Raw genomic sequence first — 26,300 nt, 5'->3', positions numbered from 1 at the left:
TTCCTTAGGGTCTGAATGCCTTTTGCTCGGAGATAAACTTTGAGCTATCTCAGTAGCCACCTGTGACAAAATGTCTACTACCTCTGAGTCTCACAAAAACCAGGGAGGTGGGAGGGTTTAAACTTGCAGTAGCCTTTTCCTAAATGGGGAAACCTAGGCTTAAGGAAAAGAAGTGACCGGGGGCACCTGGGTGGCTCAGTAGGTTAAGCCTCTGCCTGCAGCTCAGATCATGATCTCAGGGTCTTGGGACTGAGCCCCTCATCTGGCTCTTGCTCAGCAGGGAGCCTGCTTACCCCTCTCTGTCGGCCTGCTTGTGATTTCTCTACGTTAAACAAAATCTAAAAAAAAAAAAAAAAAGGAAGAAGTGATCGATCCAGTGTTAGAGCCTGAGTGAGGCCTTGGGTCTCCCACATCACTAAAACTCTTTCCACCATCGCCCACCCCCGTCTCCAGTCACAGCAAAGCCGCCATCTGGAGTCCACTGGGACCCTGTAATGAATGCATGTTGGGGACCCACGTTAAGAATGTGACAGAAACGATGGGCATGCTCCCCAAGAAAGACACACATGTGCGTAATCCACACATAATCACACGCACATTCCATGGGTTCACAGACCCCTGGCCAGGAGGCCCTGCCCTAGGTCCTGCTGCTCCAGATCACTGGTGTGGCCCCAAGCCCTCTAAGATGAGCTAACCGCATGGCCACACCTGCTGGATGAGACGGCTTCCACCTGCGGACCACAGACCATTCCCCCCACCACACCTCAGCCTTTGGTCACTGCCACCGCAACCACTGAAGGCAGGAGCTTCATGCTCACCAGGCCATGGGCCACTCCCTCCAAGTGCTCTTTGTGGTTCAAAAAGAGAACCTTTATTACTCCATCTTTCCCTCATGAGAACGTCTTTTACAGCAACACAAAATAAAGCACAAGACTCATCTGCAGACACACGGGGGCACACGGGACAGCTTGTCAGCCAGGGACACACAGGAAGGCCAAGTCCCATTCTTGGTCTCTTTCTCTCTCTCTCTCTCTCTCTCTCTCTCACACACACACACACACACACAAGCACAGCCTCTCAAGGCCAAGTCCTATTCTCTGTCTCTTTCACACACACACACACACACAGCACGGCCTCTCAGGGGCTTCTGGACCCTGGTGCCAGGGACAGTTGGCATTGGGCCCACCCACTGCTGCCTCACAACAAACCCACAGGCCCGCACCAAAGTCTGGGGGGTGGGGGCGGCAAGGTACAGGAGCAGGGCAAGGAAAGGAACAGATTCCAAAGTCTGATAAAGACTCTACGAATTCCCCGCACCCCCCCGCCAACTCCTCGGCCAGGCACTTCTGTCTCTGTGCACCGATTCAAGTGCTTGGAGAAGTAGATTCTGAGAAATGGTGTGTGTTTTCCCCCGGCTGGTGCAACCTGCAAGCGTCAGTGACTTGAGCTCAGTAAAGCCAAGCCCAGGAGGCACCTCCAGGTGGAGATGCAGCTCTGCTGGGAGCCCCGGGGTGGTAAAGTGGGAGAACAGGAGACTGAGGACAGCCAGCCAGCGCCATGCCCCGACCCAGGGGCGAGAGCCAGGAAAGAAGAGCGTGATGCTTCAGAGTGTGGTTTGGTTTCACCCTCCCAATTAGCATCGACACTTCATTTCCACGGAAATCGGCAGCCAGACAGCTAGCAGGGCAGGAGGCTCAAGCCAGTTGTGTGTGGAAAGGCACCAGATGGTTTGTTATGAAACACGTTTTGGTCAGAAAATAGCTGGGGTTTTTGGTTCCTGGGAGGACAACAAAGCCAGAAAGAAGGGAGGTGTGAGCCGGGAAAGGCGAGAGTGAGAGGCAACTTTGGCATCAGACCTACTTCTACTCTGCACTCTACCCCTTCCACAGTCAGGGCCTGTCTCCTCCTCTGTAAAATGGCGACAAAGCAGTCCCGACCAAGTCTCGGTGCTCGGTGCCACACGTTGTCCCCAGAGGCGTGGGGAGTCAGAGCTGAGACCCCCATGCGGACACAACAGGAAGAGTGGGCACGTGCCCGTCCAACTCAGGGAGAAGAGCACGGCAGGGGACCCCGATGGAGGGCAGTCACAGATGATCCCCACTGTTGCAGTCTCTCTTGGGACCCGTGGGCAGCCAATTACACTGGTTCCGAGCACCGACGAGGCCCACCCGCGGGGACTTTGGGCCTTCTTGCAGCGGGGCAGACAGGAAGCTCCCTGCAGTACAGCACTGTGGAGGAGCCCCTGAGGGCTACACCTGCTGTGTGTGCTTTAAAGTGCCAGCTGCACACCGTCTTTGGTCGGGGGCAGCCCCTCCATTGGGGAGCCCGAGGCGGGGGCGCAGGCCTGCTGGGCCCCAGCCGAAGGCACACTTGAGGACGCAGCGCTCTCCTGAGGCTGTGGGGCCCTCCTGTGCTCCGTAAGGAGTGGGGGCGCCGCCAGGGAAATCTGGGTCCTTAGAAAGGGAGAAGGGACAACAAAAAATGCTTTGGTCACCGTCCTGACACCCACAGCAGAGAGAGCTGGCTCAAGAGAGGGCAGAAAGCTGGTTAAAATACTGCGCTCGTGCCGGACGCAAAACCGGCTTCTGAGTTGAACCAGGAGTCACTGAATAAATATTCAAGGCATCCTTCAGTTCTTACAGAAAGAGCAGAGCCAAAAAAAAAAAAAAAAATGTCCTCCTTCCCCCCTGCTTGACTGGAGGCAGCTGTGACTCGCAGGCTGACAGCGCTGCCACCCAGCAGAAGAGGGCCAGAAGTCCCGGCGCCTGCCCCATGCCGCCACAAGTGGCTTTGGTCTGTCACGTGTCCCACCAGCACGAGGGCCCTCAGAAGCTGAAGAGGTCATCCTGCTCTGCACCGCGGCCATCGGGCTTGTCCCAGTTGACAGGTGAATGGCACTCGGCGTAATGGATGTCCTGTGCTGTCAACCCAGTGTCCAGGACCTGAGGGTTCGTCCGAGAGTGCGCCAGCCTGGAAGGCAGAGCTGTGTGAGCCCAGGGCCCCAGAAGGGGGCTGGCAGGAGCCCGAGCAGTAGTGCCGGGGAGAAGTGAGAGCACACCAGTGGGAGAAGGCCAGGACACAGGGGCTGGAGAAGAAAGTCCTAGACATCAGGACAGGTGACGCCTCTGACCAGAGTTTGAGGACCAAACAGCTGAGAAAATTCTGGGGCAGGCAGGGGCATTCCCGCCACAGAGCCACCCTGACCCTGACTCCACCGGGGACAGGTGGGAAGGGCAGCGCCGGCGCAGACAGCGAGGGACACATGCGGGGTGGGGGCAGCGCAACCGGCGCGGACTAGCAGCGAGAACTCTGTTATGGGAAGGAAGACAGCCCAAGCGTCCAAAGAACAGAGAAGTAAGTTAAGGACCTGTACAGCCCAGGTCCTTAGAGGAATGGGAGGCAGTCAATAAATGAGGTATTTACAAGGAGTTTTTAACAGGCTGGGGGAATGCTCCTGATTGGTCAGGGTTAAGTGAAAATCAGGATCCCCAAAGCAAATACCATTGTGAGTGATCAAGGCAGAAAGAAAAATGTATATGTATAGGATTAGCATGAATTAAACCCAAAAGTCTGGGCTGTGGGATTACAGGATGGTGTTATTTCCTGTTTAATGCTTTGCTGATTTTCAAAGTTGTTAGTAAAGGGCATAGGTTCTTAAGTAATCTGGAAAAAGCAAATGGAAGATTTTTCTTAAAATGAGGGCGTTGTAGTCAACTAGAGAAGCAGGAAGATGGTAAAAAGAATCTCTGTCTCCATGAAAGAGCCACCCATGCCGACCCCCTATCTGCCCAGGCCGGGCCCAGGGGTTTCTAAGCAGGTTCTGGCAGGGAAGGAGTTGGGGAGGAAGGAGAGGGCTGCAGGCGGCTGCTCAGGGTTCCCAGAAAGACAGGGACGTCTGACTGACCAGGCCCAGTGTTCAGAACCCGGAGCTGCCCAGGGCTCTCTTCAGCCCAGCCTTCTCCGTGCCATGTCCCCAAGCTAAGGTAGCCATGGCTACAGGGCTGGCCCCTGTGAAGATGGGGAAAGGCCATCAACCTCGTCCAAGACCAAAATATCTCCCTATAGTGCCTGACATTCCTCCTCTATGTATCGTTCCATGGACTTCATTAAGCATTACCTCCTCCCTGCCCCCTTCCACAACTGCAAAGTCTCTGGAGGGAACAAAGCCTGCAAAAAGCCAGGTTTGGAAGACTACACCAGCTGTAGAAAGCTGGAATCAACCTGAGCTGCATAGTGTTTAGCACATCTCAGACTGTGGTAGAGAAGCCACTAGGAATAGTTTTTGATTCAACAGCAAGAGCCTTTTAGCAGACCTGGCCAACCCGACAGTGAGTTTCCCATCCCTGGAGGTATTCGAGTTGAGATTTTACACCCTGGCAAAGGTCAGAGTTCATATTCTCAGATATGGCAAAGGACCCCAGAGACCAGCCCACAAGTACCAGGCCCTCTTCCCCAGCACAAAGAGCCCAACTAATGTTACCTCGAAAATGCTTCATCCAGGCCATCATCCAGCTCCTTGGGGAAAACAAAGAAGGAGATATGAACCCTCAGTGGGGGAGACCGTGCTCACAGCCAGGCCCTAGCCTGGCACTGGGTAAGCTATGGGGACTCGGGACACAAACACAGGAGTCTGGTGGGTGCCTGGGGAACAGGCACACACATCTCAACACACAGGCCCAAAAGTAGGGTATAGAACAAGACAAAGAGCACCTGGGGGGTGGGTAGAATTCCCAGCTCTGCCACAAGACAAGGGACCCCTTGGCAAATCGCTGCTCCTCTCTGGGATTCAGCTTTTCCTTCCATAAAATGAGGGGGTTGGATAGAATAACGTAGATGGCTTTCAAATTCCAAGAGCAAAGAGGGTAGGGAAGAAGGTTTTCTTGCTTTTCTCCACTTCCAGGCTCCTGAGGGAATAACTCACAGCAGGAACCCCACAGCTCTGGTGGGTAAACAATGGGCAGGGCTCCTTGCAGCCTCCCTGAGAGGATGGGTAGGTGCTAAGAGTGGTTCCCAGGCAGCAGAGAACGGGCCTGATACCTACTTGAAGGGGCCGCAAGGAACGGGATTTGTGTCTCTCAAGTCCATCACCATTCCAGATATTTTACAGTTAAAGAAAATGACAAAAGTAACGTGTGATTCTGCAAGTGATCCGAGAGCAAAAAGGGGACGTGTGGTGGACATGTGACTACAACCTGTGCCTGACCTCATGGCGTCGGACTGATAATGACTTCCATCACTGTAATGTGCTCATGTGAGATGCTGGTATGTGGAGAATTTGGATGAGAGGTGAACAGGAATGCTATGTACTGTTTTTATAACTTTTTTGTTAAGTCTGAAATCATTTTCAAGTGCAAAAAATTTCTGTATTTTTAATAAAAAAAAAAAAAAACAGGGGTGCCTGGGTTAAGCCTCTGCCTTCAGGTCAGGTCATGATCTCAGGGTCCTGGGATTGAACCCCGCATCGGGTTCTCTGCTCAGCAGGGAGCCTGCTTCCCCCCCTTCTCTGCCTGCCTCTCTGCCTACTTGTGATGTCTCTCTGTGTCAAATAAATAAATAAAATCTTAAAAAAAAAAAAAAAAAAGTTTCCTCTGGGAAATTCTGCAGGCCGAGGTCCTCATCTTCACTGAGGGAATGAAAAACCTGAGACACAGAGAAGTCAGGGGGGCTTGTCTCAAGTCACAGAGCGAGTCAGGGCCCAATGCTAACCACCGGGCTTCAGGCTCCTCCTTCAGATGGCAAAGCGGGGAGGGGTGTCGGAAGCAAACCGTGCCCACGCCAAGAACAAGGGAGCCTTTGGCTGGTTCTGTGGTGGGCCGAGTCACAGGCGCTCAGACCAAGAGGTTGGGCATTGTGAGAAGACAGCTGTGCTAGGAGTCAAGCCTGCTGGGGATGCAGCCCTGAGTTCAAAGGGGACATTGTTCACCCCCCACCCTGGGCCTGGGCGCTGCTGGGCTGAGTCTGGTCCTCCCATAGGACTGAAGTCATGGGTGCCAGGGCCTGGGCCCTAGAGAAGCCTCAGGCCTCAACCAGGGATCAGGCATAGGCTCGCTGGATTCCTACGGGGTCCCCAGGCCACATGACCACTCACCCAGACAACACTGCTATTGTTCAAGCCTTGAGGCCTCGGTGCCTCGTCCACGTTAGTAGTATTAGCGCTGACTGTGGACAGTGGGGCCTTGGCCGTCTCTTCCAAGTCCAGCAGGTTCCCAGTGGCAACCACTACGAGGGGTCCGGTCAGGTGTGTCAGTGGGAGGAGTCTCCTATTTCCAGGCTTCATCTCCAGCCCCATCCTAGAGCCTCCCAGGCCATCCTAGTCCTGACCCCATCCTCAGGCATTGCCCTCCCAAGCCTATCAACAAGACTACCCAGAGCCCCACCCCAGCACCTCCCCAAATGGCTGGACAGCTGCCCACAGGGCCCAAATTTTACCCCAACTAATGTTTTAAGCTAAAATTTTCACATTCACAACAGGCTTTAAGTATTTTAAGAGATCACATAAGATGTTAAATGTACTGAGAAAGGGGTAAACACATATTTACATATTTGCATAGACATATTTGGAAGAACATGCATCAAAAAGAGTAACCATTCCCTTTTATCTGCATTTTCTAATTTATCTATGTTGGGCATGTATTATTTATTTAACAACAAAACAAAAATAAAAAACCAAGGGTTTGCCCCAGCCCTGGAGGGAGTGAGTAGGGCCCTCTGGATGAAGGGCAGCCCCCGATCATGCAGCTGATTCCGGCCCCATCCCCTGCCCAAGACTCACAGCTCTTCAAAGACGGGGTGCTGTCTCGGAGGCCCCCGCCTAGGACGTCCCCGCCCTCTTGGCTGGCTTTCTCCCTCTTCTCCTTCTCTGTGGGACAAAGGCACAGAGGGTTGCAGGCCCCACAGCCAGCAATCACTGGACAGGGGCCCACATCAGGTGTCCAGCAGGGAGAATAGAAACTGTAGATCTGACCCTCATAAGCACCCTGGGGGAGGGAGACAGCTGTTCCTTTCCTTCACAGGGGGACAATGGGACTCAGGGAGGTGAAGGAACCTGTCCAAAGTCACACACCAAGTAGGTGAGGAAGAAGAGAGTTGGGCCTGGATTCCAGGGCCTTTAGTACCCACTCCCCATTTCTCTTTCTCTGCCAGCCTTCCCCTGTTCCATTCTCACCCCCCACAGTGTCCCTGAACAAGACTCACCTTCCTTGGACATCTGCCAAAACTCAAAGGCGACTTTGAAGGCCTGAGCGACTGTGAGGGTAACAGCCTGGGCCTGAAAAACAGGAAGCGGGGTGGGGAGGGGTGCCTGTCAGGCAGGTAACAGCAAGTCTGAAATGCAGGCCTGAGGCTCTGCTCTGTCAAGGCCCTGAACTGCCAGATGGGTGAAGGCAGAGTCCCAGCCCCTCCCAGGTCACCAAAATAGCCCTGTGGTGTCACAAGGCCACACCCTCTCCAAGCAGACTGGGCCACATCCTCACCACTGGTAGGTAGCGCAGCCAAGGTTCCCAGCCCCAGTGTTTGCAATGGCTGTTCACCTCTACTTTTTCCCCTTTCCTTTGGGCTTCTCTACATTCAAATAACTAGGGGCTTACTTCTTCTAAGAAGCCCCCCTAATTACCTGAGGATTTCACACTTAGCCCTTGGAATTAAAGAACAGAAAAGCCAGAACTGCAAAGTGCCTAGCCACTGCCTAAATGACCAACTTCTAGAGGCAAGGGTTAAACTCCGGGCAGCCCTACGCCAGGTGGGAAGGGAGTGCAACTGGATCCACAATTGAGTGTGTGCCCATGGCAGGGGACCAAAACCATTCAGGGCCATAACGCACCTGGAAGAGGGAGCCACACCTTGGCTCTTCACCCCTGAGGAACTCCCATGCACCCTGCCAATTCTCTCAGGTCACCTGGACTGGGGCCCCACAGGCCCACCAACATCTCTCTGGCATCATGTCTATCAAAGTGGCACCAGCTCACATGCCTGTGTCTCCCTATCTGGATGCTTCCTTAAAGCAAGAACCCAGTCTAAACACCTTGATCCCCAGAGCAGGCCAAGCCCTCCAGAGGTGCATCACTGCATTAGCCCAAGGGGCAGGCCTCCTGAGGCCTCACTCAGCCAGGACCTACCCCCAGCCCACATTCATGGCAGCCTCCTCCTCTCTCTGCTTCCAGTTCAGGGTTAATCACAGCTCAGCTGCTGGGAGTGGGAGTCCCAGAGCTCAGCTGTAGCCGGAAGCGACATCCAGCTTCCTTCTGACAGCTCGAGCCTAGAGAAGAAAGCACCAGATTCCTTCAAGTACACAAGTTCAGGCCTACCCAGCCTTGCTCGGACCCATTCCCTTTCCCTCCACCAGACAACCTGATTTAATTGAGAAATGAATCTGCGGCTACTGCCTTTAAAACTCTTTTTTCTAAAATTTAAAATCCTTAAACAAGCTGACTGATCCATGCCAATTAAACTTCACGAAGTATAAAATCTCATTTGAATGTCTCCGTCATTTACATTTTTGATGGAAGTACGGGCGCTTTATGGCAAAACTTAAATATGGTAATTAAGTATGAAACTCTTCACAGCTGTTTACAATTTAAGCTGTCACGTCTGAATCAAGTTTAATAGACCCAGTTACCATTGAGAATTGCCCATGAACTAAAAATATGGGCTGATTACCAGCCGGAGTCAGCTCACTACATCCCCAAGACGCGGCTGGTCACCTAGTGTGGCAGGGAGATGGAAACACCATTACTTTTGCTTCCAGGATATCTGGGGCCATGAACCTGATACTGGTTTTGCATCAATCTACTCATTCATTTGCATACATTCCTGCCCTTTCGCCCTGAAATCCCAAGCTACAAGAAAACCAAACATAACCCAAGATGCACGTGTGTGCAGGTGGCTGCAAGTCCAGGCCGGGCTGGGGCTCGGGCGGGCCCTGATCTCTGGGGCAGCTGCCGGAATCTGGGCAGCATTACAAGAAAGGACTGCTCGAGCCTGCCCAGGGGGAGGTCTTCCTTCCCTGATCCCGCAGGCTAAATGCTTCTCTCTTCTAGGAGTGCCTCTGGCTTGTGAGTCCCTCAGCACCTGAACCAGGTTCTACCTCACCCAGTTTTTCTTGTCTCTGGCTTGTTCCCTGTAACCAGGCTGTGAATTCCTTCAAGGGACCAGGTCTAGCTCAGGACACCCAGGATCCCAGACCCCAACCTAGTACTCAGACCAAGTACGGCCATGGGTCCCTTAAGGCCCTGCTGACCCAGAAGGATTACCTGAGGAATGCCAACGGCTGCGTACAGCAGAACAGCTCTGCCCCAGCCTGCCCGGGATAGAATCTGTTGGGGGTGGGGGGGTGCGGAGCCACTTTGTTTACTGTCAGTCCACCTGCACTACAAACCTGGGCCACATCAAAGCCACAACCCCACCTTCACTTCCGAATCCCGAGGCTGCAGGGCTGGCGGAGGCCTCACAGTTGGGCAGACAAAAGCATTTCTTTCTGGGGGAACTCATCTTGACCGTGCCAAAAAGGAATCACCGGGGAAGGGAGGCCGGGTGGCTGTGCTGCCCGAGCTGAGTTGAACAGGGGGGTGAACCAGAAAGGAACCCCCTTCCCGCCATCCTGGGTGGTCACAGACTTCTAGCCCAGAGAAAGGGTAGGGATACATGGAGACTGTGGGCCCCCAGCCAAAAGCAACAGGGGCTATGTCGGCATGCAAATTCAAGTTTCCCCCACAGGCTGACTCTACCCACCCACCCCGGCTCCAGTCACATCTGAGTCCTCCACCACCAATCATACCACTTAATTCTGCACCTGCATCTTTGCACATGCCGATTCCTGCGCACTCCCTCTCTTACCACTCCCACCCCCTTTCTCTTGGCCGGCAAACTCTTAACTCATTACTCAGCCTTCAAAGCTCGAAATCAAAATGTGTCCTTCTCTGGGAAATCCTACTGACCTCTGGTGAGACTTAATGACCTCCACCCTAGAACTGGGTTCCAGTTACCAAATCCTGGCCCTTCTGCCCCACCACCCTGTTGGTATCTCCACAGCCGATTCCCTGGGTCCCCAGGTCCAAACACAGTGCTCAACCCAGAACAGGCAGCAGTGGACAACTGGGGAGGCACCTGACCACTGGGGGGCTGCAGAACCTGAGACCCCCATTTCACCTTCTGCCTCCTTCTCAGAAAGGTCCACTAAGCCCTGAGAAGCTCAGGATTTCCAACATGGCCAGGTTACTAGCAACCCGGGCTTAGCGGTGGCCTGGGGAAGGCGTGAGACCACCACCCTCATGTCAGGTGTCCTGTTTACCCTGCCCTGCCCTGGGCTGTCTGAAGGCAGAAAGCCGGCTAAGGAAGGGTGGATAAGCTGTAATTGAGCCAGTCAGCTCCTGACACAGAGCAAAGTGTGTGAGGAAAAGTGACGAGCCTGGGCCCAGGTGTCCAGCAGGAGCCACCCACTCTGCCAGGCCAGGGTTCGGCTGTCAGCGCCAAGCCACAGGCAGGTTGTTTTCCTCAATAACTGACCTCTTGGCCTGGGGCAGGCTGATTTTGTTCAAGCCTGTCCAAAGTCCTCTGGCCCCAGACCAGGCCTCCCTACAGCCACTGGGCTGGCATCCACTTTCTTTTACCCCCAGCTCCCCTTCCTAGAGGAAGCCTCTGGAGCTTGGCGCCCCTCCTGCCCAGGGTCCACCCACACTCTGCAGCAGTGGCTATGGGCCAGCTTCCCCTGCCCAGTGCCTGCTCTGGTCAGTGGGGAGGAAGAGACAAACAATGGGGACATAATGAGCCTTTTTAAGTCTCTGTGGCCTCATAAGAGACAAAGCCAGGAGACACTGTCTGTGAGAACAAAGCTGTCATGGGAGAAGCTACTGCAGTTCGGGGACCTGGGGCATCACGAGGCCTTGGGTGAGTGGCTGGCGACACTGAGTCTGCAGGAATGAAACAAGGTACACAGAAGAAAGGGGCCTTTCAGAACAATCCTAGAGGTCACTGAGGTGACCTCCCCATTCTGCTGATGGGCAAGCAGCCCAGAGAAGGACAGGGTCTTATCCACAGTCACACAGCACAGCAGCCAGAATTACACCCCTAATCTGTCTCATCCTGCAGTGTTCCCTCCAAAAGCCCTTGGTAGGCTGAATCATGGCCCCCAAAGATGTCCATATCCTAATCCCTGGAACCTGTAAGGGTTAGCTGGCATGGCAAAAGGGACTTCAAAGGTGTGATTAAGTTAAGGATTTTGAGGTGGGGGTTATCCTGGATTACCTACGGCGCCCAATCACAAGGAGCCTTCTAAGAGCCAGGCAGGAGGGTCAGAGACAGTGACAATGGACTGACAAGGAAAGCAAAGTGACAACGGAAGCAGGAGGAAGACTGGGAGGTGCTGAACTGCTGGCCCTTGGGTTGAAGAAGGAGCCAGGAACCAAGGAACGGTGGTCTCTAGAAAATTTAAAAAGGGCAAGAAAATGTATTCTCCCCTGGAGCCTCTGAAAGGATTCCCAACTCAGACTGCTGACCTCCAGAACCAAAAGAGAATAAATCTGGGTTGTTTTAAACCACTACTAAGTCTGCGGTAATTTCTTATAGCAGCTATAGAAAACTAACACCATATCTCGAGCAGGCCCTGATGGGTAGCAGGAAGCCTGGGGGTCACTTAAAGACTGTGATGTCCTTGACGTGTCCATGATGAGAGGGGTAGGGGAGATGATCTTGTCTCCTTGGTTCCAAGGACCATAGGATCTGGGGAGGGCTCTGGGCTCTGTACAAGGTTAACAGAGGCCAACACTAAACCAATAAACGTCAGAGTCTCCTCACAGAGCAGATGCTCAGACCTCCAGGCCTCCAAAACGACAAAGCCTCAACACCAAAGGTGAACTCACTCTGCCTGCTTGTCGCAAAGTTCAAGACAAAGCCCAGAGACCACAGGGGTCTCCACTCGTCTCAGCTGGATGTGGCCAGAGGTAACCTGGAAATGGGGCAAGGAGCTCGGGGCTCCTTGCAGTCATGCAGCGGGGAGAAGCAGCATGGGCTAAACCCTTGCTCTGCCCAGCTGGCTGTGTCATCTTCAGCAAGACAGCTGACCTCTGTGAATCTGCTTCCTCATAAAAAATAAAAATAGCGAAGCTAGTAGCAGCTGCCACGCCACAGAGCTATGAGGACTAAACAGAAGATCCCTCAAAGCCCACCACTGACAGAGGCACATGATAGGTGCCAAAAAATGGCCATTTCCCTCCCCACTCTGGCTATAGAGAGCCAGGTCCCCTAGCCTTTCCCCTGAGCCCTGGGATCATCAGTCTCCAAGGACTAATTCCTATAAGGCCCTGAACCCCCAGACCGTACTGAAAGCACCCCCTTCAAATCCAATCAATCATGTTAAAGAGGAAGGGACTAGGGCACTTACTGGGGACATGGCCTTGTCACCACCCGCAGGCCAGGATGGCCACTGAGGGCAGCCCACAGTGACAGGCTGCCTACTGACTGCAGCCTTACTCAGTGCTCTTAGCATCCATGTGAGGGTCCCAGGAATTTCATTCCTCCTATTAAGTGATGTCACCTCTGGGTCTTGCCTCCCCCCTAGGGCAGGGTGCCAAGGCCAGAGCCTGCTTGGGCCCCAGCCTCTCCCTACTGACCACTTTCCGCTTGGTGCAGAGGAAGGCATGGCACTCAAGATTCTCGTTGTGCTGGCTCTGTGCAATGTAGGCAAACACTTTGTCGTGCATCTTGTCTGCTGTGCAATAGGAGATCCTGAAAGGCAAGCGGGAAGTGTCACCAAACCCAGCGCAAGGGCCTGCCCACATATGGGTTGCCCCACAGGGCATCTCCCCTGATTCCCCAAGAGCTGACTATCCTACTCCACCAGGGGGAGACTCTGGAGAGACAGCTTTGGCCTCTGGACCTGGCATTCTGGGCCATCAATGGGGGGCACACAGGCTAGGCAGGAAGGAGTGGAAGGGACTTCCCCCCTCTACTGAGCCATACTCCAGAATGGTAATAGCTATGCCTTTCCTGCATCCCAGGCCAACGTTCTAGATATGACTTCACTTAATTCTCAGAGCTGCCCTGAGATGGGTTCTATTATTATCCCCACTTTTCAGATGAGAAACTGAAGCTAAGTCTTGGATCTCCTGAGGATTCCAGAGGTTATAACCACTGCCATGCTTCCCTTAAGGGTCTGTGCTGACCAGACGGCCCTGACCAGACAGGGGAAGCAGGACACTGCCCCAGCCACCCATGCCCTTCACTAGGCCTTCCCTCCCAGCCCTCCAGTCATGCCCCTGCCCAGACGTCAGGGGAGTTCCAGGCCCTCTCTCTCAGGATGACTGAGACTTCTGGCAAATTCTCCTAGAACTGTGGTCAGAGGTCAAGGAGCTGGGAGTTGGGTGAGGGAGTGTGAGGATGACCAGACCCAGAGCCCCAGTGGGTCCAGGAGGAATACACAGCAGCTCCCTCCTCCTGGAACACTTGGTCCAACCCCCCTTGTCTGCTCCCTCCGTGCCAGCTGCTTGGCCTGGGAATGTCAATCAGCAGAGGAACTGGCAGCCCCAGATGGGACCGGAGCTCGGCACACTCCTTGCCCTAGTGCGGCCCCAGCTTCCTTCACAGCCACTGACACAGCCATCGGCACCACTTAGAACCCACAGGCCAACAGCTACCTCTTCTCCATCCCAGCAGATCCAGCCTCCTGCCACCTTCCTGGGGAGGCCTTGTAAGGTCAGACAAGCCCCTCCTTCTCTGCTCTCTTGGGAAATACTTATACTCTCTCTCCTATTGCTTTCCCTACATGTCCTCCTTGCTGACAAGGGCTGGCTCAAAAGGCTCCCCTAGTTCAAGGAGACAGGAAGAATCAGGAAGGTGAGAGGAGGACACCAGCCAGAAACGAAAACCAACCTCCCTCTTTCCCCAACCCAGTACTGGCCTAGGCTCCAGTGGGGTGAGCCACATGCTTGGAGACAAAGCAAGAGGGCGGAGGAACGCCCAGCAGTTGAGTGCCTGCTGGACAGAACTCCAGCCTCCATGCCCTGGTCCCAGCCCAGCTACTACCTCACTGTGGGGCCTCAGGCAACTCCCTGGGCCTCAGCTTCTCCATCTGTAAAATGGACTGTCCCTTCCAGCACTAAAATCCTACAACCAACCAGCCAAGAGAGGGAACTGGGAGAGCTTGAGGTTTCAAGGGCTGGGCTCTGCCTCCTTGAGAACCGTGTCACCCCCACCCCCCCCATACCATCTACAATCTGGCCTCAGACTCTTGCCTTGAGGCCTCCCTGAAGGCCTGGCCAGATGTCCAGAGCTGCTGCATTCACAGTGGAAGGAAAAGGCAGTGACTCCACACCTCTCGGCTCCAAGCCTGCCTCAGTAGCACGCCTGGGGAGAGGCGGTGGGGAGAGGGTCCCAGTCCTCACTAGGCCTCAACTGCCTACTGCAACTAGGAGTAATGACAGCAGCAACTGCCCTTTAACTGAGCACCCACTATGACCAGGTGCTGTGCACTCAGCTCTTCTAACAGTGCTGTGAAGCAGTGTCTGTTTCCATCCCCCATCCCCAAACACACATACAGGAGGAAACTGAGGCTCCAAGCTCACCCAGACAGAAAGTAGTGGAACCTAGGTTCAGAAAGGGCACCCCCCCAATTGCCCCAAGCAGCAGAGTGAATGTGGGGGATGCTGAGCATACCTGTAAATGGACACGTTCTCGATGAGCTGGTTGGTGATGTTGTCGGTCAGGATAATCCCCCGTGGCGACACCTTGAGGGTCACTTTCTGTAGCTTCTTCCCGCTGGCCTTGGCCTTGGGGTAGACGTGGGTGAGAGAACCTGCCTGCCCCACTTGGGACCTACTCTCATGGGCTACACCTAGTTGGTCTAAGCCCTAGACTCGAGGCCCCCGTGAGGCCTCAGCGTAGAGACAGCAGACACGATGGGGAAGACAGCAGTCAGCACTCTCCTGTGATAAACACAGGACAACCCCGGCTCATGAAGCACCTGCTTTCTGCCAGGCACTGGACCTCGAGTCGTCCTCAGAGGCAACAGAGCTTCTTCTGAAGAGGAAACAACTCAGAGGTTAAGGGAGCTGCCCCAGGACACACTGCTAAGAGGGCCCGCAGACTCTGAGCACAGAGTGGGCTATCACAACCCAGCAGGATCACTCCTGGGGAGTCTCCACTCCACCCACTAGACCTAAGAGTGTCTGAGCTGAAGGGTCCAAGGCCACCAAGGAGGTGCATTTAGAGGGCCATCCTTACTCAGGACGGGGAGATGGGGAGGGGATAGATCTGTCTCTGGTGCATTATCCCATCTCTCAGGCCAGAGGGCAAGTGCTTGCGTGACCGCAACCTCCCCACTACTCCTTGGCACTAAGTCACCAACCCTGAGGTAAGGGACCTGAGTTGGGGGAGGGGAGCCTGGGAGAGGCCAAGGCCAAAACAGCTGGAGAGGAGGACATGGACCCTGACCCTACAAGCCCAGTGGCTCTCCTCTACCAGAGTCCCTAAGCCAGATGCAAGGGGAGTCAAGGATGGGAACAACTGAGATGCATCCCATCAGGGTAGTAAGCAGGGGATGAGCGGTACCCCAAGAAGCAGCCGGCCCTTGGCTCATGGCTCCCCCACCCTGACTGGGGCTCACCGTGGCCACAATCCTCTTGACAGCTGCAGCTGACAGCTCCTCGCCCTTGGGCTGCTCCACCAGCGTCATGCCCAGGTACTTGAGGCTGAAGAGCATTCCCTCTAGCAGTGTCTCCCGCGTGTCTGTCCAGTTCTCCGGCAGCTCTGTGCAGAAGGACAGTCCCTCAGACCCTGTCCTCCCTGCACCCATTTCCTAGGAAGACCTAGCAAAGGGTATTGGGGTTGTCCATCTACCATTATTTTTTACCTATAATAAAGAACTAACATTTTCCAGTACCTACCAAGCACCATGGTAAGAAGCCTTCCATAAAAGATTCTCACTAATTCTATGACAGCCTATGAAGCAGACACTTTTATCGCTTACCCACTTACAAAGACACTGAAGCCCGGGAGGTGAAATCACACAACCACGTCCACAGAGCCAGCAAGTATAAGAGCCAAGATCTGAGCCCATATTTTCAAGTTCAAAACCCAAACTCTATACTTCAATACTTGCTGAGAGCAAACCATGCTATTTTCTTACTGAATTTTCTACATGATCCTGTGAGGTAGATGCTATCCTCACTTTACAGATTAGAAAACTGAGGCTCAGAGAAGCAAAGTCATCAAAAGGCCACCTACAGTGAGTAAAGAGTTGGGAGTCAGGACTCAAACCTGGGTGGTTCCCAGAGGCCCAGCCTACTCTTACTGGCCTCCATCTCCACAGCCATGAAGAGGAAGAGGCAGGGGTGGAGGACCAGGAGAGAGGTGGGGGCAAGGGCAGGAAAGGGAGAGGTGAGTGCTCAAATGACATCTTATGAAGGCTGCTGGAATCCAGCAGACCTGGGTTCAAGTCCCAGCTCTGCTTTCCACCACCTCCATGTGTTGGGAAAGTCCCCTCTCCCCTCTAAGCCTAGTAATGCTGAGGCCAGGGTATAGAGCAGGGCACACAGAAGGGTCCTCTGAAAACTCTGCCTGAGACTGAGGTCAGGAAGGTTGGGAGATGAGAGCTATGAAAACTAAACAGGGAGAGAGCTGGAAAGCCCCCACCTCACCCCACCCATGTGAGAGAGGGTCCCGAGCAGGCAGAGAGGCAGGAGGGCAAGTGTGGTCTTCATCAGTGGTTTGAACAATCCCCAGGGTTTCTCCCCAGATCGCTCAGCTGGAAGCAATGAAGCCAGCAGCGAATGATGGTCTCTAGGGATCCTTCCAAGCAGATCACCAAGACAAATGAAAACCCCACACTCCTGCATGTCAGGGCCCTTTGCCTGTCCATTATCATCCCTTCTCTGACAATGCAGTATAGGAAGTATTACGATTGTATCCACTTTAAAGAGGAGGAAACGGCTCTTCAGCTTCACCCATGATCTTGGATAGGGCAGGATCCACAGAGGAATCAGTTTCCAGAGGCCACCATTGGAGGCAGGCAGGGCCAGCTTCCCTGGACCACTTTCTGGGAGAGGAGCTGGGAGAATCCTGTACTCTCCTTGCTTATCCAGGAGCCCTCAGTGTCTCTAATGGAAGAGCCACAGAAAGAAAGCTTTGAACTGGGCATCAATGGTGCCAGGGCAGCTGAGGCTGGGCAGGGCTGCAGGCCCCGCCTACAAGGCACAGGCTGGCTCAGGGGTTCCTGTGCTATTGGACCTAGGTGGCAGTACTGGGCCCTCTACCCTGTCTGGCCCATGCTGCCCCTCCCAGCAACTGTCTTGAAGTTCTCCACCTCCAGGGGTTCTACCTTCTTTTCCACCAGCCATAAGAAGCCTTGCATACCCACACCTCTTTGGTTTTGACTTGAGCAAGCCATTGTCTCTCTCTCAGACTGCTTCCTCATCTGAAAAAGAATGCATGGGTATTGGGGGGGGAAGGGCTCCTTATAAGAACTTACAGGTGTACCCGGTCCCCCTGTTTGAGGTCCAGGTGAGCAGGGACTTGTTGGCTGGTCATCCAGAGCCTGGCATGGAGCTGGCACTCAGTATTTGCTGAGTGAAGAAATGACCTGGACAACTCCAAGGCTTCTTTCGTGTCTGTAATGTCTCAAAACCATCTTCAGCTGCGGGCCCCAGCCCACTGCCTTCCAGCCCTTGCACTTGGGCCACCACCCCAACAGGAGGCCCAGTCCCCGCTGAGAAGACCCCCAAGGAATCCTATCCTCTGCTGTATCAATCACAAGCCTGTTCCATTTGATCCTCCAAAAAGAATCAGAAAATCCCAGAGGTGACCCAGTCCTGGGTTGGCTGATGGAAGCCCCAGGGCAACTCAGACCTGAGCCTCAGCCTCAGAGAAACCAAGACCACCCCCACCAAGACCACCATCACATCATCAGTTTAAGACTGAGCTATCAGGTAACAAAGACAAGAGTAATAACAAAGCAGCTCTGACCACTACTTCTAACATTCACAGCTACCTTCCAGCCAGGCATTCTTTCATTCCCCTTTCAAAGGAGGGAAGGGACGCTCAAAGGACACGCGATTTGTCACATTAGTCATCTACCTGACTCTAAAGCCCAAGTTCCTGATCAGTAGCCCATCCTATTGATGAGGGAACAGAAGCCTGGCTAAGGACAAAGCAAAAGGCTGACACCTTGCAACCTCCTCCCCCGCTCCCCACTCCTGGGTGGAATGTATGTGACATTCTTTAAAAAATCCCATCTTAATGTTAATACCTTGCTAGAGGGCAAAACAACCTTAGCAATGGCAAGGCCTCTGGTATCTGGTATCTTATAGGTCCTCTTTAGCATATGAAAGTTCTACTGAAACCTCCCTTTTCCTTACCTCCACCCCAAGTCCATGGTACAAAACCTGCCGGCCCCGTCACATCCCCAGCCCCGTCACATTCCCACATCCCCGGGACAGCAGCTCTTCCTGCCCACGGGTCCTGTTCTCGTGCTTTAATAAACCACCATTTTAAACCAAAAATGTCTCAAGAATTCTTTCTTGGTCATTGGTTCCGGACCTCACCCCACTGAACCTCACCTATATTCTAGAACTTCATCACTATCTTCTCATGAGGCAAACCACCTTGATTTTAGCAAAAGGTCAGGAAGAAGTGTCTAGAGCCAGAAATATTTCCTCCCACAATTCCTAATTCCTGAGGATCCCCCTAAGTAGGTATTCAGACTACTGCTTTCAACCCAAGATGCATCTAAGCAAGGATAGCCAACTACTTGCTGCCCCATCACTAGTTTCCTTGGCAGACACTGCTAATCAATTGCAGCTCTATTCTCTGATTACAGGCTTTGGACTGTTTCTCAATATAAGGCTCCAGGCAGGCAACACCAATCAGGGGTTGGTGTTGGGGGGCCAATCAGGGATGGCCTCGTTCATCTCACTATCCATCCCTGTCTACAGCAAACATCCTTCCTCCCCGCCATTTTCACGTCCCCACTATCCCATTTCCTTCAGCTCAGCCTTTCCTGGCTCCTCTCCAAAGCCACTTCCGCCCCTTCCATTCCAAAGGGCCAAAGCTTGCCAAGGTCACAGATGACCTTTTTGCTGTCAAAACATTCCCCAGTCCTCCCCGACCTCTGAATGCTTGGCATATTCTGCATTCTTCCTTCCCAGGCCTGACCCTTCTCCTATTCCATGGCCTCCTTCATGAGGGCCCTGGTAGACCAGTTGCTACCCATCAGCCATGGAGACCCTCTGCCCAAATTCTTCACGTAATAGATGATGACACTGAGGCCCAGAGAGCAATGGGACTTGTGCAAGACCACACAGCAAGTCAGAACTTTACCCTGCCCTGCCTCCCCAGCTCCCAATCCACTACAGGCAAATCCCACAATGACTTGTGGGGAGTCACAGGTGTCCCAGTGCCCACTCCCACAATATCCCTGCATCCACACACTCATTCCCATGCACATGTACACACAACGGACACTGTAACCATGCAGAGCTTCTTCCTCGTGATGTTTAACATTTTCTTTCCCACTTCTATGGTTTGGCTCAGGGAGTTGCTTCTACTCAAGGAGTTCCTTCTATCAGAAATGCCCTTCCCTTTATTTGGTTGAAACCCCTTGCGTCCACCCTCATCCAGGAAGCCTTTTTGACGGCAGGATAGCCTAGCTGTTAAGAGCAAAGGCCTGAATCCTAGAACCCCAGGTCTGACATTGAGTGATGTTGAGCAAATTAATTACCTTCCCAGAGTCACAGTTTTTTCATCCATAAAATGGGGAAAACAACAGTCCCCCAGCTCACAGGGCTACTGTTTTGACCCTGAAAGACCCCTCCCCTAGAAGATAGATAGGATAACTAACCGCTTGTTTGCTTTTCTGTGAACCGCTGGCTTTTAGGCGTAAATTAGGTTATTAATTGCTTATTAATTGCTCTTTTGCCCTTCTGTAACTGCTTGGCTTATAGAAATAATAGAAGACGCCATGATGGCATTCCTACCTTCCCCCTTCTTGTTCCCCCTCCCTGCCTCTCTCCTCCCGCGCGCGGGCCCTCAGAACCAATCAGCTTGTTCCCCCTTCCCGCGTCTCTCTCTTCGCGCGCGGGTCCCCAAAGCCAATCAGCAAACTCCACATATGCCTTTTTCAAAAGTTCTAACTGTCAACCAATCAGTTGCGCCCCACCCAAAACTTGTTTGTACCTGTCTATAAAAACCCGGCACCACCCCAGCCCGGTGTGCTCAGCTAGCAGGAGCTGCTGACCACCCGCAGGCGCGCGCTGACCACCCGCAGGCGCCTGCGTAACAATAAAGAACCTCTTGCTGATTGCATCCAGTGGCAGTGTTGGATTCTTGGGTAAGGGGATCCGCGGGTCTTTCAACCCTTTGATGAGATAATAAAATTAGATAATGAGATAATAAAACCCATAATGTGCTTAGCTCAGGACCCAGCCCATGGTCACACCCGCTGATGGGGCATCTTCCCTCTGTGAGCAGGCCTCCCATTTCTTTCTTGAGCCTGTCCCTCTCTTGAGCATGGATTTCCCTCTCTTCCTTCCTCCTTCCAGCCACATCACTCACACTCAGCAGCTGTCTACCATGTGTCTTCCTCTTGAAGGACTTCTGGTCATGTGTGTCTCCCCCAGGAACTGAAGAAGGTGTACTCCTGTCCGAAGCTGCAGCTGTGCTTCATCCTCTTCCCCCTTCCCACTACCTCATCCTCCCAGGCCCAGCAAGATCCTCCTTCCCCTCAAGGAAGGGAATCCTACCTCTGCTCCTATGCGGGTCCTTCTGGGCATGACTCATCTCTTCAATGAGGTGGAAGGTCACTCATGCCCCACACCCTCCCTGAAGAAACCCACCCCTAAGAGCACTCAGTAAGACAAACGACAACCGCATTCACACCGCCTGCCCCAGAGCCTGCCATCTAGGGCTGGAGGCCACATGCTCCTAGGGGAGGAGCCCAGGGCTTCAGGAAGAGCTCCCAGAGGCCCTCAGGCTAATACAGGCCTCAGTCCACAGCCCTGTTCCGGTCCTGGTTATTTTCAGCCCTGTGGTGGAATAATGACTGTGCTATTTTAACTTAGCCATTTTACAGATGACCTGCTGTCAGAGTTAGCTGGGGACGGACCATATGCCCAGTTTAACTTGCGGCTGCAAACGTGTGCCCTTTCCTCATTAAGGCCCCTTGCCCAGGACTCAGAGCTGGGCAGGGGGCCCCTGTGCCCCTCTTGGAGAAGGGGAGAGCCAGCCTGGCTCGTGTCTGGAAAATCAGAGCAACAGCCAAACCCATGGGCCAGAGGGAACCTCCAAGCGCCCTGGCCTCCAGCCTCTTCCAGTCTGGTGGGGAGATGGCCTCAGAAGCCAAAGGGAAACATCTCAGAAGGCAACTCGAGCTCTACCATGACCCAGAATGTAGCTGCTTTTCTAAGGCCACAGTCTCTTTATCTGACAAATGGGTTCAGTTCCTCAAGAGCATCATCAGAAACAGGTTCAGCCTGTAAAAAAGTGCCAGGTAAATTTCAGAAGTTGTTAAGATTATCAAAAGAAAATAATTAAAAAATTACCATCACATAAGCTCTCATTTCCTGAGTACCTAAACTCTGTGAAAGAAAAACTAGGGGTCAAGGTTAAAACCCTGGGGTTTGGAGATGGGCTGTGGGTTTAGTCACTCCACCTCCCTGGTCCTCAGTTTCCTCACTTACAAACTGGGACAACCCCATAGTGTTGCTGTGAGGATGCAGGGAGTTTACACACCAGGTAGGCTCAGAACCATGCCCGGCACACTGAAGTGTGAGCTACTGTCATTACCAAGGGCTGAGGGCTAAGGGCTTGAATGGGCACACAGCCATTTTCTGTATTTTGTGGGAGAGGCAAGGATATATTAGGATTCTCACTTTATGGATAAAAGAGGCTCAGAGGAGTCTGGCCATGACTCCTAATTGACAATGCTGCTCTTTGCCTCCCACAGCCTGTGCTGTTCACACACACCGGCAGTCCACCAAGCCCCTTTTCATGTGAACCAGGGGTCAGGTCCAGGATGACCCAGAGGGGTGGGTGACCTATCCTGCAGGGCTGCCTGAACAGAGTGCCGCTCCGTGAGCACGGAATGACCTGACTCCTTTAAGGTACCTATGCCTCCCTCAGCCAGCAGACCTGTGAGAAGCAGGGCCCCAGCCTCCAGTTAAACGTCCCCTGCACTGTTCCCTCTGGCTGGAAAGCTGTTCCCACTTTCCTCCCTCCTATATTCTCACATGTGCTCCAAGTCACCTTCTTGGAGAGGCCTGACTGCCTGCACTGACACTAGTAGTGCCCCCCACCTCGATCCCCTCAAGTGGACATAATTTCCACACACAAACCCTGACTAGCCACCTCTCTGCCTGCAGCTCTCTCTGGCTACCAGAAGGGCCGATGTCCATGCAGACTGGGGCATTCAGAGCTCCCATCCCTGAATCCACCACTGCCAGGAGCTTGCCCCTCAGAGTAACTGCTTCCCAAAGCTCCCCACGGGATGGCGCTCAAGTCACCCACACTGGCGACTGGCTTCATATTGTCCACGTTCTGGACTCTCTTCCCTTCTCACTTCTCCTAAAGATATTTCCTACGGTCTGTTCCCAGATAGATAACTCGCACTCAGATCCTTCGCTCAGCATCTGCTTTCTAGAAGAACCCAAAGGGAAATATCACTCTAAGGAAGTGGTCCCCGCCATTTCCTCACAGACCACTTTATCCTTCTTCACAGGGTCACCACTACTCGCCTGCACCCTGGTCATTCTGCTTCCTCCACCAGACCTTGAGCACTGCTGGCAGACAGACAGACTTGTTCACCAGACTCTCCAGCACCTATCGGTACATGGCACATACTCTGTGATCAATAAGTATTATGACTTGGGGGTTTATTTATAATATCTTCTATTGTAAATATTTTAAGTAAATACAAATAGATCCTCTGTTCCCCACAAACCACCATACTCTTAACTTTCCTGGAACCTGTGTCCTGTATTTCTTTACCAGCTGAGTCCTCGGGCAGCCTGGAAGGAGCCTAAGGATCAGAGGGGACCCCTCCTGGAAAGAAGGGTACTGAGGGGCCAGGGTGAGCCTCCTTTCAAGCCGCTAGAAGAAAAGAAAATCCATGGCTAGGGACTGAGATAAAATATTATGGCTCCTGAAGAGATGGGAAAAAGGCCATGTGTGGGAGAGGGAGGTAGGTAGTTCTTCAGACTCAGGACCAGCTGGGAGACAGGGCCATCAGGTTCAGTGCAAAACAGCCTGGGGTTATCTAGCTTGCTGTGTGACCTCAGGCAAGCTGCCTCCCTTCTTTGGGATTCAGTTTCTCCACAAATAAAACAATGATCATGCTAATCCCAGCTGAGGATCTTCAGCGGTTTGGGGAGGAGCAAGTCACCGCTGGTAGCAGGTTTCAAGTCTTAACTTTAACTCCACAGGCTTCATTTTGGCCCCAAAAGTCAACCGCGGGGCTCCATTCCAGATCGCAGGAATAACTCATCAGGCCAAGCTACCCCAGACATACCCACAGCTTCCCTCTCTACCTTGTGGCCACTACTGTCAGCCCAACCTAGGATGGGGTCTACTCCAGCTCCTCCCACGGCCAGAGTCATGGTGCCTCATAGCAGGCATGGTGATGAGAACCCTGGGCTGGGGATTTGGAGTGCTACCTCTAGGAAGCTGTGTGGGAGCCTGAACCTCCAGTCTTTTATCTCTGACATGGGTCTGGTAAGAATCCCTGCTCTGGGGGCACCTGGGTGGCTCAGTGAGTTAAAGCCTCTGCCTTCGGGTCAGGTCATGATCTCGGGGTCCTGGGGTCGAGCCCTGCATCAGGCTCTCTGCTCAGCAGGGAGCCTGCTTCCCCTCTCTCTCTCTCAGCCTGCCTCTCTACCTACTTGTGATCTGTCAAATAAAACAAATAAAATCTTAAAAAAAAAAAATATGTGCTATGGTGAGTGCTGTGAAATGTGTAAACCTGGTGATTCACAGACCTGTACCCCTGGGGATAAAAATACATTATATGTTTATAAAAAAATTTTTTTAAATTAATTTTAAAAATCTATTTTAAAAAAAAGAATCCTTGCTCTGTCACCTCACAGGAGCAAATGAAACAACAGAAGCAAAAACTGTGTAAAACACAGTGACAAAAGCAGTAGTTACTTTTTATTGATTGCCTTTTGCTATTCCAGGCAAAACACTATTTCATTTAATACACACACACATACGCACACACACACACACACACACACATATGCGCACACACACAAATCTGAGCTGGGTACTACCGTTATTTACAATTTACAGGTAAGAAAACTGACAATAACGAAGGACAGTGAAGATTCCACCCAGATCACTCTGGGTCCAGAAGGCTCAGGACAGCATTCTGGGCTTTCTGGGGGTCTGTGGGACCTCTCCTTTTCTCTGCAGGTGTAGATAGGCTCTGAGCCCTCAAAACTTGTTTCATCACAGTAATAGTCACATTGAAGTTCCACATGACAGGAGGGGGAGAGGGACAGAAGGAAACCACCAATGAGGTGCCAGTAGGAAGCATTAATCAATAAGTTTCTCAACACCCCTGTCAGGTTAGAAGTTTTATCCCATTTTTCTGGTGAGGAAACTGAGAGCCGGAAAGGAAAACAACTTGCTCAAGATGAGAGCAGCAGGAGAAACTCTTTCCCACCATCTAATGTGGACTCCTCTCCCCGTTACCCAGAATCAGAGGCTTTTAAAGCTTTCTTCCCTTACCTAGCACCCCTCTTCCTCCCCCTTCCCAGGAGAACTGCAGGGTTCCACCACTGGAACAAATCATTATTCTCAGAAGTCCCAGTCAAATCCCTGAAGTATTTAAAGGGGCTATATTTAGGGGCCAATAAGTGTGGGAGATGGTGCATCCCTGGCCTGGCCCTGATCAGCCCTAATGGGTCTCTGACCCCACCCCTACCAGCAGGCCACGGCCCGTGTTCCCAGTGCCAGTCTTGGTTTAGGAGGTGGCCACAGCTGGAACAGTGGAGTGGGGCAAGAGGGAGGGGCAGGGCGGGCTTTCTAGGCCCAGACACGCTGGCACTGGGAACTCGGGCTCCCCTGGCGGAGCCCTGGAAAGAAGGACGGGGGTGGTGGCGTGTGACTGTACTGTCAGTGGTTTCTAGTGGGAGGGGGGGGAGGTGGTAGAGGGGGAGGGGAGAAGCTGGAGTCCCAGGTATTTGATAGGAGGGTGGGCGTGTACAGAAGTCCTGGCTCCCGCTCCACCTCTACCAGGAAGGCCAGTGTGACCCCAGGCAATCCACTCCCTTTCTCCTGGAGAAAAAAGAGGGACTTACGCCGGGTTTCTCAGGCCTCAGGGGAAGGTGCCAGGTGACGGGTTCCCTGAGAATAATTAGAGGCGGGGGGGGGGGGTGCTCCCGGCCTCCCAGACGCCCCCGGGAGAGGGGAGAGGTGGCGACGAGTCTGCCATTCGCCTGGGCGCCCTGGGACTTCGGAAGCCCGAGGGGGAAAGTGCGAGAGAAAACAGGTTTCAAAATTAGCCCGAACGCCAGCCAAGAGGAGGGGCCGCAGGGGTCTGGATGACTCGGGCTGTGAAACCTCCTGAGACCCCAGGCTTGAGCCTTGCCCCCAACCTCAAGGAGGTACCCGAGAAGCCCGCTCCTACCTGAGTCTGTTTCTGGGCGTCTGGGAGCCCAAAGACGACCTCCAGGGCTGGCGGAGGGGGTGGCGGGAGGCGGGGAGCCAAATGGGCTCCCACCGGCCGCGGACCTCGCAGCTAGGGCGCAGGGCTACAGGCATCTCCCCAAACCCAGCGCTCACCCCTCCTCCCCCGAGCACCGTCTCCCCTCAGCCGCCCAGCGCGGCGAAGTAGCCAGGTGCCGGGCTTCGCGCACGTCTCCTCCCCTCACCTGTGGCCTCTCCGACTGCCGCCTGCACCTGGGGACCCCGAGCTCCGCACTCTCCCCCAGCTTCTGCCCCTCCTACCCAGCCACACAGAGCGGGGACAGGAGTGGGAGCGCGACTCGACCCCCGGCGACCCCCAACCCCCGCAGGACCCGGCAGGGCCGCAGGGCACCGGACAGACCGCGCCTCTGCCCCCGGCGCCCGCGGGAGGCCGGTCCCTCTGGCTTGGACCCCCGCCCGGCCCCGGCCCGGCGGACGCGCACACACTCACTCCGATGCCGGCCACCGCTCCCCCAGCTCTGCTTGGCGAGGCTGGGGCTCCGGATCAGCGCCCGCCCCGCGGACTTGAGCGCGTCCATGGCCGCTCCGGCAGCCACAGCTAAAACTCCGTCAGGGAAAACTTTCCGCCGGGGCCGCGCGGCGCGCGGGCTCCGCGCTCCTCCCCCCGCGGCGCG

At 53.7% G+C, this 26,300-nt stretch overlaps 1 protein-coding gene across 2 annotated transcripts; it reads right to left on the bottom strand.

Annotated features, from left to right (window-relative positions):
• Positions 1-848: 848 nt before the first annotated feature.
• Positions 849-26,300, bottom strand: LDLRAP1 (low density lipoprotein receptor adaptor protein 1). 2 transcript variants are annotated; one of them, XM_059134940.1, is made up of 9 exons: positions 26,117-26,300; positions 15,593-15,735; positions 14,644-14,756; positions 12,603-12,717; positions 7,195-7,267; positions 6,773-6,859; positions 6,089-6,219; positions 4,481-4,512; positions 849-2,970 (listed from the first exon to the last, which is right to left on the bottom strand). In XM_059134940.1, exons 1-9 carry the CDS (start codon positions 26,202-26,204, stop codon positions 2,826-2,828), a joined length of 927 nt encoding a protein of 308 aa, XP_058990923.1. In that variant the 5' UTR covers positions 26,205-26,300; the 3' UTR covers positions 849-2,825. The 2 variants fall into 2 exon arrangements, with proteins under 2 accessions (XP_058990923.1, XP_058990922.1); XM_059134939.1 differs by having other exon boundaries at positions 4,481-4,515; positions 26,117-26,298.

Source organism: Mustela lutreola, chromosome 10 (assembly GCF_030435805.1).
Source record: "Mustela lutreola isolate mMusLut2 chromosome 10, mMusLut2.pri, whole genome shotgun sequence".
Taxonomy (NCBI): Eukaryota; Metazoa; Chordata; class Mammalia; order Carnivora; family Mustelidae; genus Mustela; species Mustela lutreola.
The sequence above is the reverse complement of the archived record's forward strand: the minus strand, read 5'-3'. Positions and strand labels throughout refer to the sequence as shown.

Bases quoted from the DNA above. Each gene is read 5' to 3' on its own strand.
- LDLRAP1 (XM_059134939.1), bottom strand. From the start codon at position 26,204: ATGGACGCGCTCAAGTCCGCGGGGCGGGCGCTGATCCGGAGCCCCAGC. The intron at 15,736-26,116 runs GTGAGTGTGTGC...CCTTCTGCACAG, and splicing joins GAGCGGTGGCCGGCATCGGA to AGCTGCCGGAGAACTGGACA. The intron at 14,757-15,592 runs GTGAGCCCCAGT...GTCTACCCCAAG, and splicing joins TCAAGAGGATTGTGGCCACG to GCCAAGGCCAGCGGGAAGAA.